This window comes from Melozone crissalis, unplaced genomic scaffold (genome assembly GCF_028551555.1).
Source record: "Melozone crissalis strain CALT ecotype California unplaced genomic scaffold, PUWL_Pcris_2 ptg000014l_1, whole genome shotgun sequence".
In the NCBI taxonomy this organism is placed as follows: domain Eukaryota; kingdom Metazoa; phylum Chordata; class Aves; order Passeriformes; family Passerellidae; genus Melozone; species Melozone crissalis.
This window is the reverse complement of record NW_026535792.1, coordinates 13,382,452-13,398,724: the sequence shown is the minus strand read 5'-3', so window position 1 is coordinate 13,398,724 and position 16,273 is coordinate 13,382,452. Positions and strand designations below refer to the sequence as shown.

Genomic DNA, 16,273 nt, shown 5'->3' with positions numbered 1-16,273 from the left:
CAGCCTAGTTAGAACACTTTGGTTGATCAGTCCAGAATTTAATCACTGGGTACAGGATGCTGTATTTATTAAAAACTGGACTGCTAGCAACTCACAGGCTACAGCTACGCGCATGCAAGAATGAAAAAAAAATTAATGGAATGAAATAGAGATTAAGTAAATGATTTTTATGCACCTGGCGATAAGCAAACATCTTTATTACAAAACAAAGACAAGCCATGAAAAATTACAAAATTATCTTTTAATCACCAGTGAGCTTTCTACAGCCTCCTATTTGAACAGGATAATAGGTATTATGTAGATCCCTAAGCAACTGCCTCATGGGGAAGTTACATCACCAGTATGGGAAAAAATCACCCCCTCCTCCCTAGAAGGGAGCTTGGCGCCTTCAGACAGACTCAAATTTAAAATCCTACAGCTTCACCCAGCTGATCCCATCCACTGGAACACATCTAAGTGCCCAGGGATGGCAGGAACCACAGGAGAGAAATATGCCCTTTCAGCATTTCATGCACTGATGAGCCTTGTAACAGATAAACATACCCTGCAGCAGCTAAACTGACATGTTATAACAAAGAGGAAATACAAGACTTAAAAATTTCATCAGATTACTATTTATTCCCCTTTTCAGAGGCAGAGTACACTGTGAATAAATCAACACTCAAATATATCAGACTGCATTAACTAAAACCCAAGCTTGGCAGAACAAATTTTATCAGAACTAAAATATTTCAAAATGTAAAAGCCACAGACTTTGCATATTTATTCCCAGACGGGCAATTCAAAAATACTTCATATGACAAAAAATCTGGGTTCAAGTGTGAGACCATTTTGAAGAAGGCAACATTTCCTCTTCTTCCAACATAATTAACACCAGGTCCCTTTGTTTTCTCCCATCAGTGCACACTGCAAGCACCACCACTGCCCACGGACCACCAGAGCTGCAAGCTCTGCTTGTGGGACACACTCTGGATTGTAAGATACCTGTGGCACTGGAAGTATCCAGTGAAAAGGAACCATCACCTCTTCCTAGCACAGTGTGTAATCGTACAGCTTGATGGGTTTTCAAAGGAATCATCACCTCTTCCTAGCACAATGTGTAATCATACAGCTTGATGGGTTTCTGAGAACAAATTTATTCACTTGCTTACTTGACAGAAAGCAATCCTTTCTGGTTCTTCCTTGAACCACAGCACTACAGACTAAGCCTGCTAACAACTCCTACACTGATCCAGAGATACAAAAATCATCTAAACGTGCACAATGCTCAGGAATGGTTAAGGAGGAAGTGCCTGAACACTCCAGCACTGCTGCAGCCAGCAGGGAGGGGGGAGGCTGCCCAGCACACACCTGCTCAGCCCGGCTCACCTCCCTGCGCCCGCAGCTGCCCAGGGCAGGAGAGCGGGCAGGCAGCTGTGCCCACGCACCTACCTGGCACTGCCACACCGAGCAGCACCTGAGAAGCCCCCTGTGCCACAGCTGCTCACCAGGAGAGAGATCAAAGTCTCCAGGGGCAGGGAGCACAGGCAGACACCTGCTCCAGGAACAGCACGAAGGACACGAGCCCCCCGCCGCGGGTGGAGGAAGCCTCCGTGTGTTACCCAAGGTAAAGAAACGTTAAGAAAGAGATTTGATTGAAATATTACTGTAAACAGAAGGGAAAACTAAGCTTAACACACGCTCTTGTGAGCAAAAACCCAAGGGTAAAAATGCCCTGCACTTAGCACTTTCACTAAATGACTGTGTAATTTAATTTCCCAGAAACCCATTAGCTTTCACAAAAGGAAAATTAAGAGCAGATGAGAGCAATTCTTTGGTGTGAGTGGAATTTATTTAATGTAATACCTGGGGAAAAAAAAGAGATAAATCTGAAAGTGTATGAACAGATAGAAAACACTGCAACTCTAGCAAGCTTCAGCCCACAGAGCAGCGGCTGTGTGCTGCCAGTAACCAGGGTGCCAGCCCAGGTCTGAGAGCTGCCTCTGCCCAACACACCACGCCAGAGCTGGGACACAGCCAGACACAGCACAAACAGTCCTGAACAAAAGGACTGCCTGCATTCAAAACAGGAACAAACAAACAAACAAAAAGGAACCTCCATTTACTTATGGTGGTTTTATATATTCATATGTGAAGTAAATTATTCAAATAATTATCTGGAAGAGAGGAAGAAATAAATGAAGTTTAACTTCAAATGTTACTCTTGGTTTGAAATTTCATTCTAAAACCCAAAATACTATGGGGAAGTCACAATAGGCTTTCAGCCAATCTATATCATATAAAACCAGCATCAATTCAACAGAGTGACATACCCCAAAAGGAAAAGAAACAATCTTAGGAGGGAGCTTAAACAGAAATCTTTCATTTGTCAGATTCATTATGTACAATGATTTGAAAAATACTAATTATTAAAAGAACATAAGCCCATCAGAAGCAAGAAGACAAGAAGCATTACTGGGGTGAAGCAACAGCAACACTTACTTTGGGAAAAGTAGCCATGATGTATTACATCCTGGGTGAGGTGAGCCAGCATCTTGGTATTTTTAGCTTTAATAACCAAAACAAGAAGTGATTCAATGATGCACAAACATAACACTGAGGAACTGCCCAATACAGTCGTGTAAAGTGAATGCTAAGGAACTTTTTCAGCATGGGAAGCTTACAGTCCATGCCTTGTGGTGGACTCAGCACCAACACCTCTAAGTATTTATTGGAACTGTGGATGATCTTATGGGTTTTTTACTAGGGAAAGTTTTTCTAAACTCACTAATATTTGACAGGTAACTATGCAGAATGTGAAGCTTATAAGGTATCCTTTTACAATTTTCTCTCAACTTACTGCCCTGTAAAATGAGATGGACTAAAGACTTGTCATAATCTTTGTTATGTCACGGTTTTGTCATTTTCTTCTTTTAACATTTTCCTCTTTCTTCCTAATGAATTCTCCAAAGGATAGAAAATATTCTGTCCCCACCATTCTCCAAATTAATAACAATGTAACTGCATATAAATTATTTTAGATCAATCTTGCTATTACTCATATCTCTGGAGATAATTTCCATTGTAATGCCTGTTTTTTTTCCCTGTGTTGAAATATTAATGACTATAGAAAGCAATTCAAGGAAATCTAACTATTATTTTGGACAAATAGAGAGTCTGCCAACTCCCTGCTTGCATCTGCCCCCTCCCATCCTAAAAGGTAATTAAGACAAGATTCCTAGCAAAAATTATAATGGCATCATTCTTAATGTGTGCCATTTTAATAACTATTTACCCTTGCTGGTTTGCTAGTATTGCCTTCACAATTATAAAGTCATTTGATAACAAGATGTCTCTCTTCAATTTCAAAATTCTTTTATTGAAGGGTTACTGAGGAAGAGAACTAGCAATTTCCCTGAAGATTAGTTAGATTCTTAACTGAGTACCAATTCAGATGTACATCTTTTTTAATTCTATTTTAAAGTTCAAAAGCCTCTCCTTTTACTGAGAATAACCTTTCACAAATTATGGTTTTAAAGGCTTACATCAGCTGTTCAAGAACTGTATCAGTACTGCAAGGTTTGCAGAGGCTTCAGCTATTTACCATGTTGCTTCACAAAATGTCCCTCCAATGCTCAACTTTAAAAAAACCCACTACTCTATACAAGCCAACTAGAGGGCTTAAATTACAAGCCAAATAATAAATTTTACAATAAAAATTAAGGCAGTAATTTCAGTTTGAAAGATGCACTGGCAGAAGCCCAGGCATTCTTAGAAACCTGCACAACCAAGTCAATTAAATTAATAGTAACTCTAAAACCAGGAGGCATCCCAATCCAGATATTGATCTCTCATTCATATTATTAATACACAAAATCCACTGTGAGTTTCACAGTAACCCAAAGACTAGCTTGGCAAATTCTTAAAATTTGGTTTCCACCTATGAAGCACCTCTCTGCCCCTGCCACCCTTCACCCAATAGTTTCTACCCTTCTACACTGGAACAGGACTGTTAAACAGTAACATAAGGTAAAATTCATGGTGTATGTAGATGTAATTTACCCAGAAATCCTGTTTTGTGATGCATGATGACAAACCACCCAAGTGGCTCAAGTGCATCAAGTACAGCCAATGGGAAAGATGTTACACTGCAAAAACCCCAACACGTATTGCTCTACTTTCCTTTGCCAGTACTACCTTTGCTTCTTTCACCTATTTATTTCAAACATGAGAAGAATCAGACTTACCCTTTACATTCACATTATCAACAGTAAAAGAAGCTATATTTTTATTAAAAATCAGAATAATTTATAGCTCTAATTACTGTAACCAGTTTCTACTCTCACCTTGTTGTGTCTTGATTTCTCTGCATGGTCAGTCCTTCCATCTCTTAATGCTGGCCATAAGAATGCACCACAGCATTACCCAGCAGAAACTTGTTAGAAGAGAAGCAAAGGCATGAGGATGCTAACAGAGGTGAGAGTTACAAAATCACCAGATGGTATGAACTAGACTAGTAACTGCAACCTGCAGCTGATCTATTGGAGTCAATGAGTAAATGAGGCAGCCAATCTAAAATCCTCTGATTTCGTACATTCAGAATCTCTGATTTCATTGACAGGTCTTCAAACCCTGCTGTTAGCTTAGAAACACGTAGATGTAACAGAAACACCTAAAATGTAACCCAATTAAACTTTAAAGGAACTTGTTAAAGAAATAATGAGAAAACAAGGAAATAGATTAGAAAGAACACTTGGAAGAATGATCTCTCTTCCTACTTCAAGGGACAGATTTCAACATGGCAAGCTGAACTCCAACCACTGTTTTTTCACTTACTACTGACTAAATTTTTTAATGACTTTTTGTCATATACAACCTTGTGGAACTGTGCAGTACACAGATGACAAACGTGGAGCACAAAAGTTTGGCTGTTATCCTTTCTACCTCTTGTGGAACGACAGGCACACAAAAGAAAGTAATTCACCCACTTCAAATTTTCAAGACAGACCAACAAAAACCCCTTTAAGCTATATTCAAGAATAATCTGCTTTCTTTCTTCCCAGTAAGTAGTAGTAAAAAAGCTGAGGAGAATAAAGTCCAGGGAACAGTACAACAGACGATACAATACCACATGCTTGAAGGGTCCTAGCAAAAACTGACCTCTCCTTGCAAGTGCAGAGTACTAAAAGGCAGCATAATTACAGAGGAAAGAATCTCATATCCTTGTGAATAGTTTTCTAGAATGTAATTAAAAGAGAAGTGTTGAATAAGCAATGATTATCAAGTCTAAATGGAGCTACAATACCACCAATATATCTTTGCCTGATTTTCTACATATCTCTATGGATACCAACAGACTATGCTTGTCCCAAGAGGATTCAGTGGTTTTACTCAAAATATAAGTAACTGCCCTTCTTTTTTTATACTACCAAATCAACACGATAATTCTGGAATTCATTAGTGAAGAACACTAACCAATCCAGCATAATAGCTTTACTTCCTCTGCAAAACACTTCAAAAAATATCTAAATGAATATGGAAATGCATCTTTCTGTGGTAAATTGTTCATTATTGAATCATTATCAACTCTTGTTAGACAAAATTTCTCTCTTTTGCAATGTACAAGATCATTAAAATGTTTGAGAGCTCCATCATGAAAGACAGTGGCACTTTATAATCCACTATCTCTTCAGGCAAATATGCTTACGGCTGAACATAATACACAAAACAACAACATCCCCTTGACACACAATTCTTTCTTTTAATGGTACTCTTAAGTGTTGACAGCAATGGTGAAATATGTTGTTTCTCTCTCTTCTTCCTTTTTAATAGTTTTTAACTGTTTCAGAAATGTATTTCAGTTGTGATAAAATTTTGGGAAGGGAGGTATTTCTTAGATCTTGGTTGTGGAACCCCAGATGCTCAATCACTGCTCTAAGCTAGTGAAATATTTCCTATAAGCTCATCAAGTTCCTGTTCTTAGCCTCCCTCCATCTCCTTTTAAACTGCAAAGATCACAAAATAATGAACCAATGCCTTAAATATCATATGTCTACATTATCTAATAAAATAAATGTGTTCATTCTGTTCATGGGAACATGTCCACAATTTAATATTAAAAAACTGGATGACATCTTTTTGTCTAAAAAAACTTTACAAGAATTATAATTTTTCTTTTCAATAATTGATAAAGAAACTATAAACACAGATAGTAGTACCACACAGAAAAGTAGTACTCTATGTTTTCATGTAGCTTTTATCATTCCTCTCTCCAAACTTTCACCATCAATTAAAATAAAATGCAAAAATGAATGATGTGAAGTTGTAATAAACAAAGCTGCACTCAACACAGTAACATAATTTTTTGTTATGACAAGCCAAATACCACAAGTAGAATACTTTTAAAGGCATACTTTAAGAATTTTGATGTGAACATATCTTAGAGATACACACAGAAAGCTTTCTATAATTCTTGACTGCATACAGAAGGAAATTAAGTACTTTTACTCCAAGAAAATAAAATCCCTAAGAACTCTTAGCCACAAAGCTTTACAAAACTATTTCAGTTCTCAGCAGCTTTGGGTGACTGACACATACATATCTTGCTATTTGTTAATCCTCTCCACAAAACCATCTAAATGGAGGCTTCTTCTCAAATCAGTATTAATGAGGTAATTCTATTATGTCTAATAGAATCATCTGTTCAATAAAAATGAAAAGCCAAGAAGATATAGTTGCACCTTTTTTTTTCATATATTTAAAGGCATATATTGTTTAGAAAATGAATGGCTTATATTAATAACATGAACAATTAATTTGCCTTTGGTAACAAAAATTAAAAAAGAAATCAAACTTTGCTATATGTATTTTTGTAAAATAAAATCAGTATCAGCTACAATGCCTAGAGACATTCCACACATGCTACTGATCAAAATACTGAAGAAGCAATTCAAGTAACTTGTCTTTTTAGCTTTCTGCTAAAAAAGAAAGAAGACAACATGTTTGAAAGCATATTCAGGCAAAGTCTACCTTGCTTTATCTTGATAACTGCTACATTTTAGCTTTGCTGTCTTCAGATAGAAGTGTCATTGACCAATTGACAAGTCCTCTCTCTAATCAAAGTCCACAGAGATGGGCATTTTAAAATTGCCTGTTTTCAACTTCATATATGAAGTTTAAACAAAATTCGTTGTTTAAACAAAAAATTATTTTCAGCAATAACTGAGCTTTGTCTGTCTCTATTTCAGAGAAAATTAAAGTAGTAAACAAAGACTGAGCAAAGTAGAAAGATTTCCAAAAGAAATTGCAGACCACCAGGATTTGGATTTAGGTAATCCACTTAGATTACCATGGCTATGTCTTAGAAGGACAATGCTGAGATCACAAAATAGGTCATGTCTACAAGATGGGGAATATAGAAGTGAAACAATGTGAAATGTAGAAATTCAGAACAAATATTCAGAGTCATCCTGAAATGTAAGATACAAAACAAAAATGGTCCCAAGACCATGCGTCGCCAAATTAAATATTTTGAAATCAAGAGTTTTATGTTCTGAACTGGACACAAAAAAGGAGATTTTTCAACCACTGCCATCAACACATTCGCATGTTTCAGGTAAGTGTAGGCAATGAAAAAAAGGTTTCAGTGCCTAAGGCCACAATACAATACACCATTTGCTTGCCTTTTTTCCAGTTTCAAATACAGAAAATGTTAAACAGGTATGGAAGCAGGAGTATCCATCTATTTCTTAGAAGTGACAGAGTTTCCAATACAACAAATATCAAAGAAATTAGAAAATTAAAAGTAAGAAGCAAGAACTCAAATTATTACCTAAGGGGAAGCCTACAGTAAATTGGTAGGTAGTTCAATAATTCAATGTTAGGAAAAAAAAAATGTTTAAATGCACAAATAAAAAATTGGTATAAATGTCTTCTCAAACAATATTAAGGAAAAATAACCTTGAAAATAATTTAGAATTTACATCAAAATATATCAGCTTTCTAGATCAACTTAAGAAAATCTAAGTATTTCCTTCTTCTAAAAAGTCCTGGATAATGGCCTTTCTGAGGAACTCACCCAACATAAAAAGATTTGAATAGGAAAGTCAGTGTTGCTATGAGAAACAGAGCAACTTCCAGATGCTTGACATGTCAGGCCTAGACAAGGGAATGAAAAATGTCTCTTTCTGACCAAAGAGGCTTTGAGGGGATACTCGTAAAGAATTACCTACTTACCCATCAGATTTGAGTTCATGAAAGGTGTCGGGGACAATCCTTCATGAGGCCCTAATCGACTGTCATTCAAGTGATCACTGTAATGAGGACTGTCTGCAAAACCCTAGAGAAAAAAAAGACCAGAGTATTAAACAGATTATTTGGCAGCCCTGCTAATTGAGTGTAATGACACTTTCCTAATTAAATGTGCAGAGTCACAATTGGTCATTAATCACAAAAGTTGGCTTTCAGGTCTATCTCAGAGAAATTACTCTCTGCCCACATATTACTTTCTCCCCATCAAAAAGAAACCACATATTTTCTTAATAAGCTGTGTCCTCACGGACAAGATTTCTAAAAATTGAATAATACAGAGATATTTTGATATTTGAATCCTCTTAGTGCTACAAGTCACTAACCACAGAGAGTAAAATTAGTCTGAAGAACTTGCAACTTTTTTTTTCTTAAGCTTTCTTGCTTGCATTAATAAAAGTCAGTAGAAAGTTCAGGAGGAGTCACTAATGCAAGAGAAAATGTTGGTGCAGATGAGAAGAACAAATTCCATTTCTTCTTGCAGTCTGCATTCAATGTTACAGATGAATAGGCATTTTGACACTATCACATTACTAACCAGTATAGCTCACTGACAAAAGGTTTACTTCCATATAGTGATTAAATTAACAACTTTGTCACCCAATTTGCAAGCAAGCACTGAAACACTTTTTTACATTTTTCGGCCATCAGCACAGGCAGCTTACCAGGCTTGGAGCACCCCTTACACAGTCAGGAAGTACTGGCTTACTGAAAGCTGACACCAAACGCAGAGGAGATGGAAAACAAAGAAGTCCTTGGATGTGGATATTCTTTAATTAACCCAGTTACGTAAAGCTCTCCTCAAGACATTTTGAAATCCCCTCAGCTTTTCCATATAAAGGTATGAATATGCCATTTGCCCTTCAGACTTACCAAATGCACACCGAATCACTCATTCTGTACAAAACATGAAAGACCTGGCACTCAAAACTGTACTTCCTTTGTGACCAAAGTTTTGAAAAACATTGTGTAAACCTTATCTTACAATTCACACTTAGTCACTTCTCATTCAGAAACCTAAAGCTGAGGCCTAATTAAGAGAGGAGGGAAAATTGTTCACAGCTACCAGAAACCATCGCAAGTGCCCTGGGACTATAAAATCATCCATCACTGAACATTTATCATTTCTCCAGACCGCAGGCTCACATTCAAGCCAACATTAATGGGGCTGAAACAGGCCTCCCTATCTTTGCAGGCGTGCTGTCACTTCTACCAAAGGGCTGCTAAGTGAGGGCTAAAGGACTGTCACAGCCCTGCTGCTGCTTAGGGATGCGTGGCACACTCCTGCTGCTGCTGGGCTGCACAGCAATCCTTCCCCACACCCAGCTCCCCACTGCAGCTCTGGCTGACTTCATCTGCCTCACAATCGCCCATACACTTCTGATAGGCATCCAGAAACAATCTTAGTGACATTTACAACTTGCTTATGACCACAAGGGTGTCCTCTGGAAAGCGTGACCTAGCCCCGTCTGTCAGACAAGCAGCGTGGAACAGCAGCTGCTGAGGAAATGGAGTGGCTCCTAGCTAAGGTCACCACATGTGGTTTATTTTTATGCTGAAATGAAACAAGAAAGAAATTAAATCTGCTGAATAAAGAACAAAAATTTGCAAATACAGGACCAAAACCAAACCTCCTAAGTAGGTAGCTTTGTATTTGTATCTCTGTTTTTACTCCTTATCATGGTTGTTTTTTAAAAACTTTTTCCCTAAGATTTTAGCTATACTTTACTTTTTAAAAGAAAGAAACTACAAAGGATACTATCAGTGATAAAAGAAAATCCATATCTCAGACATTCAGCAAGTGGTGCCCAAACAAGACCCAGAAACTGCAATCTTGAAGACATCTATATTTACAGAGTAACTAAGTACTGAAAATATAACATGGGTAAGACTCATTTAATATTCAGTTGCACATACTGCAACACAGTGTACCTAATGCACAGGACTCTTAATCGTCCTCCCCATGTTAATACTGCATATCCCCTCACAAAATAGAGGGATTGGAGAGCTGGGTGGGTGGTTTACACAAAATATTCTTCCTTCTATCATCAAAACTCCTGTGAAGAGTACTTTACTCATGTTCTTTTCATACACCCTTTCAGTTTCCCAGAATGAACTTGTAACCAATTACCATAGCATCCAAGTTGCACTTACACACTACCAGACAAATCAACTACTTTATCTACCTGGAAAATACTCAGGGTTATCCTTCACAACACCAAAGCCACTGAAAACAAAACACTTGGTATACAGGGTGAAAATGTACTAAGGGATATGCAAGCCCCTTAAGTAGAATTGGGGTTTTTTTTTATTTTAACACAACTCCTAAAATTAATTGTATCAGGCATTTCATTATTTGCCACTAGAGAATTCACACTTGTGCAAATTGTAACCTATGCCTCCAGCTTGAGTGGACCAATGTAAAGAGGTTTTACCTTGGCCAGCATGCCTGGCACCAGTTACTCAGTCTCAGTATTCAGTTATGGATTATCAACTCATGCCACAGAGCTCTGCTTGGGATTAGAAACCTTGGGCTGATTCCTACAAACAACTCACCCCCACTAAATGAATACAAAATAAGCACAAACGCGTGCAGTTTTGATTTAACAACTTTTGCAATTCACAAAAGCAAATGAAGAAAAAGAAGAGCTCTAAGGACAGTGATTTAAATTACAGAGCTTTTTCAGAGCATTCTTCACATTTAAGCTGTATTTCAAATAAAATTGCATCCCTCTTACCATTCCTTGCTCTTGCATCTATATTATTAACCTACAGAGTAAACAGCAAAGTACTACTACTGGGAGGAGTTGTAGTCAATCATAGATAAAACTTTAGAAACTTCCAATAGCTTCTGAAAAGCTACTGGAAGCTTCTAGTCATACAATCAAAGGTCAAACAATGTATTTAACAAATACAATGCAAATCAACAACATCTGCTTATTGCTCTAAGAAGAACAGAGTTGAAAGCCTTAAAAAGTCTGGAACACCAATGAAGGACAGTGGTTTTTAAGACACACCCCCCACTTGTGTGACTGAGTAACAAAGAGAAGACACAATCAGCTGGCTCCTGAACTCATCCCTCATGGCAAAAGCAGCAGAAGATGGCAGGGAGGGATTTACATGACATTCTATCAGAGCCCCTTTTCAAATCCATGTTTTAAGCAGGACTCAGTAATACATACTGCCAAATTTCCTTCTTCCTTTCTGAGAAAGGCAGGAAATCTCAGTTCCTGACAATTTTGAAGACTAATCTAGTGAAGCTCACTTAAATATAGCTGGATTGATACAGACTGCAAGCAGAAAAAGGAACTAATGAGTCATGCCAAAAGTTCCTCTCCCCTCTTGGGAAGAGCTGTTTGATGGTATGTATTCTGGCTGGTGAGGTCATTCTTTGGACCACAGGTGGGCTTCCAAAGCCCTTTGAAGCATTTCTACCTCCTGTTACCTGCAGGGCACGTTTAACACAGAAAGGCTGGAAAGAAACATTCCATGCTGAATACACATGCTCATTTCTGCCTCTGTGCCTCCTCAGCAAACCTACCAACGGATTAATACACAGCAGAGTGCACACCTGGGGTGTTTAGCAAATAACTGGCAAAAAGTCTTCAAAATAGGAGTTACTGGACAAATTTATTTCCTGTTTTAGGCACTTTGTTCTGAAGGGACTGAAGATAGCTGAGGGCAATTTTCTGCTTGCAGAAAGCAAACTGATTTTGAATATGATTCGATGACATAGCTGTAAATTCAAAACTGTCTTGCTTGTTCCAACTTCTTACATAGCTATTACAAAAGCAAGTTTTAAGTTTCCCAAAGGAACAGAAAACTTCTCTTTCTGTACTGTTATAGCCCAAATAAACTGCAATTGGGGTTACCTGTTCCCTTACAGCATTTTGTAATGTTGTCACTGTTCACTTTGCACAGGCCTCTCCCTGGATCTCAGTCTTACTGTTTGTGATCAGAAAGACCAAGTCAGATAGATCTACAAATAAAAGTATTGTCTACTAATAATACCTGTGATGAAATGCAGCTTAGAGACTACTACTAATTAATACTGCAATTTAACTGAGTAGTGAACACACTCTCAACATTGCATGCTCTAACTTTCTTAGTTTTTCAGGGATTTCACTGGATTAGAGTGATGCTCTCTAATCATTCCAATTAATGAAGTCCACCAATTTAAAAATCCCACAGTTGTAACATTCATTCCTACCTCTTCTGGGTAAGGTACCACAACTGCCCAAGTGATTTAGGCTCTATCTGTACCAGGACTTTCTAAGCACAGGAATGCTTACACTGCCAAACCAATTCAAAATCTGACACTATTTATAAAACCATTAATACTTGCACACAGGACACCTGAAAATTATCTTACATAATGTACTACTCTAGAAGACTCAAAAGACAAAATGGAAAAAATCCCCAACCCATACGCCCAGAGTAAACACATGGCTTACTAGGCATGTTTACCCCACCAAATCATGAGAGAAGGCCTGACACAATGAGTCCATGCCCCCTTTTACAAACCAAGTGGTAATTAACTTCCTAAAATTCAATGTCTTTCAATGACCATTAAAGTTCTGTCATTTTGGATAAACTTAATTACAGAAGTCACCTAAGAACAAGTCAAAAACCTTTCCCAGTTCACTGTCCCTACCCTTTTTCATTGCACTGGTTCCTGATTTTCTGTGGGATTAATCCTCTCCCATTTACTTCCCCTTCAAAAACAAAAACCTATTGTCCTTTAGCAATTATTTTCTGAAGTGACATCAGCGTTTGTCCAACCATAAGCAAAATTGTACTCCTGACCCTAAATCAAGTTGTAGGGTTTTTTGTTTTGTTTTTAAATAACCACAACATCTTGTTTCTACTTCAGGGTAAAATGTGAAAAATGGAGAAGACACTGGCACTACATGGCACACCATTTTCCTATGCATTTTTTGAGTTCATACTCCACTCACTGAGTTGTCCTCCCTGTACAATTGACTGCTCCACAGCATTTCATTTGCTCAAGTCCACTAGACTAGAGATAACAGGGGTTTTGTTTGTTTCTCCTCCCTTAGCCCCAAGCCCTCTCCTACACAAGTCCCTGGGAACAGACCAAACTCTAAGGCTCGTAACCAAGCTGCCAGATCACTAAGCACGTATTTGCATTTTAGCAATTTACAATATAGCTCAATTACTGCCTTTAAACTTAAGACATTAAAATTCCACTAAAATGAATGGTTGGGTTCACAGTTTGACGTGGCTGCAGACCAAAAGATTAAGTTTAATGAATGCTGCTTTCAATTCCTTGAGTTTTATAGTTTGGCTGACTTTAAATAACAAATATTAATTGTTTAAAGCTCAGGAATACCGAGGTCCCTTGCAAGCTAAATTTGGCAATGAACTTATGAATCAGGCAACAGTCATCCAAATGACTAATGTGTAAATGAACAAGTGAAGCTACTGCTAAAATCCACTTTATTTTGGATTATCTGGCTCTCCAAACTAATCTGAAAGTTCTACAGACAAACAAGAAGGGAAAAAACACAAGAGGTGGGGGGGGGGGGGGGGGGAAGTGAGGAAAGAAAGCAAGATGCAGAGGCGGTGAGAGACAGACGGACAGAGCAGAGAGACTGACTACATCCAGGAACACGGCGCTGAGTCACTGACTGAAGGTTAGACAAGAGGCTCTGTATGACAGCCACACCATCATGTCCTAGTGAATTTAAAAGATTATGGATTCGATGATTCTGAATAATTCCAGAAACACACAACCTTAAAAAAAAAAAAAGAAAAAAGAAAAAGAAGAGTATTTTTAGTCATTGAATCTATGTATTGAATCTGTCAACAGCTCTTAGAAAAAAGGCTAGAGAGCCAAAAACCTGGCTTGGTCTACTGAACACACAGATCAGGAAGAATGGTGCAAAAATTAAGGTAAGCTAAAAATAAATCCAGAGAAGAATATTCTTCCTTTTGCCTTGAGGATCACTTGCCTATATTCACTGATTTTAACAGAACATCAAGAAACATCACATTGGCACAGGTCACAGCCAGAACTCCATTTAAATCATGAACAATCTTGCAGCAAGCTATCAGTGGGAACAATGCTGTTTGCAAGCAATGACCAAACTCCTCTCAGGAAGTCTGGAGCAGATGGATGGTGGTGATGGGAGTCTCCCCACACTCGTTCCACTGTTTCATCCATGTTCCTCTCATTTACACACTACAACCCAAACTCTAAGGGACCAAGCCGAGACCTGTCTGATGTGCCAGGAAACAAATGCACATCTCCCTCTGCAGGCCCCATGTCTGCCACCTCCCAGCCCCCTGGGAACAGCCAGGACCTCAACCCCATCTCCCTTAGCTGCACAAGAAGCTTGGACAATACTCCTTAACCAGAGGAATGAAAGCAGTTTGCTGATGGAGACCACCCAGTCACACCAGAAACAAGGAGCTTTCCAGCTCCACTTTTTAGCTTTAATTATGATTCCCTTTCTGTAACCATTAGCAAGTGTTAACATTCAACTACAATATCCTAAATACAGAAATGCAGCTTTTTGTCTTATTTGGTCACCTGCTACAACATGGCAGGGCAAAAGCAGCTATCACTACCCCAAATTTCACATAATATTGAGAAAAGTCAAAAGAGCTTTCACAAGTATCCTCCAAGTGTCACCTCAAGTAATATGTTTTGTAACAGAGCTCTAAAACTATTCATTAGCTTCTTTTCCCATATCAAGTTGAAACACATGAAAACTGTGCATGCAAGAATGGAAAACAATTGAAAACACAGTTTATTTCTTTTTTCAAATTTATTTTGAATGTTATTTATTTTTTAATAAACATCATTTTCTCCAGCTCTAAATCCATTTCCAAGAAGTTAAGTTACTGAGTACCAAATCTGATTTTAAACAGCTAAACCCAATAGCCCGTTCCACCTCTCTAAACTCCTGTGAGACAAATATCAACATGATATGCAATAGGACAATTCCCTGGCCACATGGAAAACCAATTTGTGAACAGATTCCAATGCTAATTCCAATGTAGTAGGTAGTTGCAATAAAAACAAAACAAAAACCACAACCAAAAGATCCACTTTTCCAATACAGATTAAATGAAAAATTCATACAATGGAAACCAGATTTTTCTAGCTCTTACCTAAGCTATAAACCAGGAGATAAAATGATACAAGTATAGCCAACAGACTAAGAACAAATGCTTAGAGGAGATACTTGATAACCTGACTAAAGCATTCAGAATTTAAAAAACAGAACTTGCTTTGAAAAATGCTGCTCGTAAATCAAATTATAAAGCAGCCTGCATTTGCAAGTGTCCTGAGGACTAAATATGGAATACTTAATTTGGGCTTTAATTCCACAGTGAATCATCATCTACCTTGTAGAATACATCAGGAAAACCAAATAACCAGCAGCAGAACCACCAACCAACCTCCCTCCCCCATAAAAAAAAATTTAAAAAAATCAGAGGACAAAAAGGACACAAATACAACAGACTTGATAACACTTACTGTGTTTCTGTGTCCCTCTTGTCTGGTTTTGCTATTTAACAGCTTCCCTCCTTGTTATGTACCTGAGATTAAGAGGTATAAAATACTATTTCAAAACCTGCTATCTCATTACTATTCTTTTACTTCTTTGCAAATTAAAAGTACTGCTTGGTGTGAGGGGAGTATAGTTTGGGCATAAAGTATTTCAGATTCCAGCTCATGTCTGAGTATTTTACATACAGTAGAGGGAAGAACCTGTTGCCTGATGCTACAAAACAATCTAACCTAACAGTGCTATCTTGATCAGTTCCACTCTGGCTTCAATTAAATACACAGAGTTATGTAAAGGAACAGGAGGATAAACTGCATCCTCAGCACTGAAACTAGATTCATGTTAAATCAGGTCAAAATGCACACTCACAGCTTTTAGTGCAATGTACATGGTGCAAATTATTTGAAACACCCACAGCTCAGATTTTGGAAGAAAAATGCCTCAGC

The 16,273-nt window shown here is 37.9% G+C and overlaps 1 protein-coding gene across 7 annotated transcripts in view; it reads right to left on the bottom strand.

The window, feature by feature from the left end:
* Positions 1 to 16,273, bottom strand: part of TCF12 (transcription factor 12) — a 161,049-nt gene that overhangs the window by 97,600 nt on the left and 47,176 nt on the right. For 6 of the 7 annotated variants that reach the window (XM_054273044.1, XM_054273047.1, XM_054273046.1 and 3 more), the window contains exon 6: positions 8,215 to 8,317. In XM_054273044.1, the coding sequence (XP_054129019.1) occupies positions 8,215 to 8,317 (103 nt within the window). Of the gene's footprint in view, positions 1 to 8,214; positions 8,320 to 16,273 lie in introns of all 7 variants that reach the window. The other variant, XM_054273048.1, reaches the window with a different exon arrangement.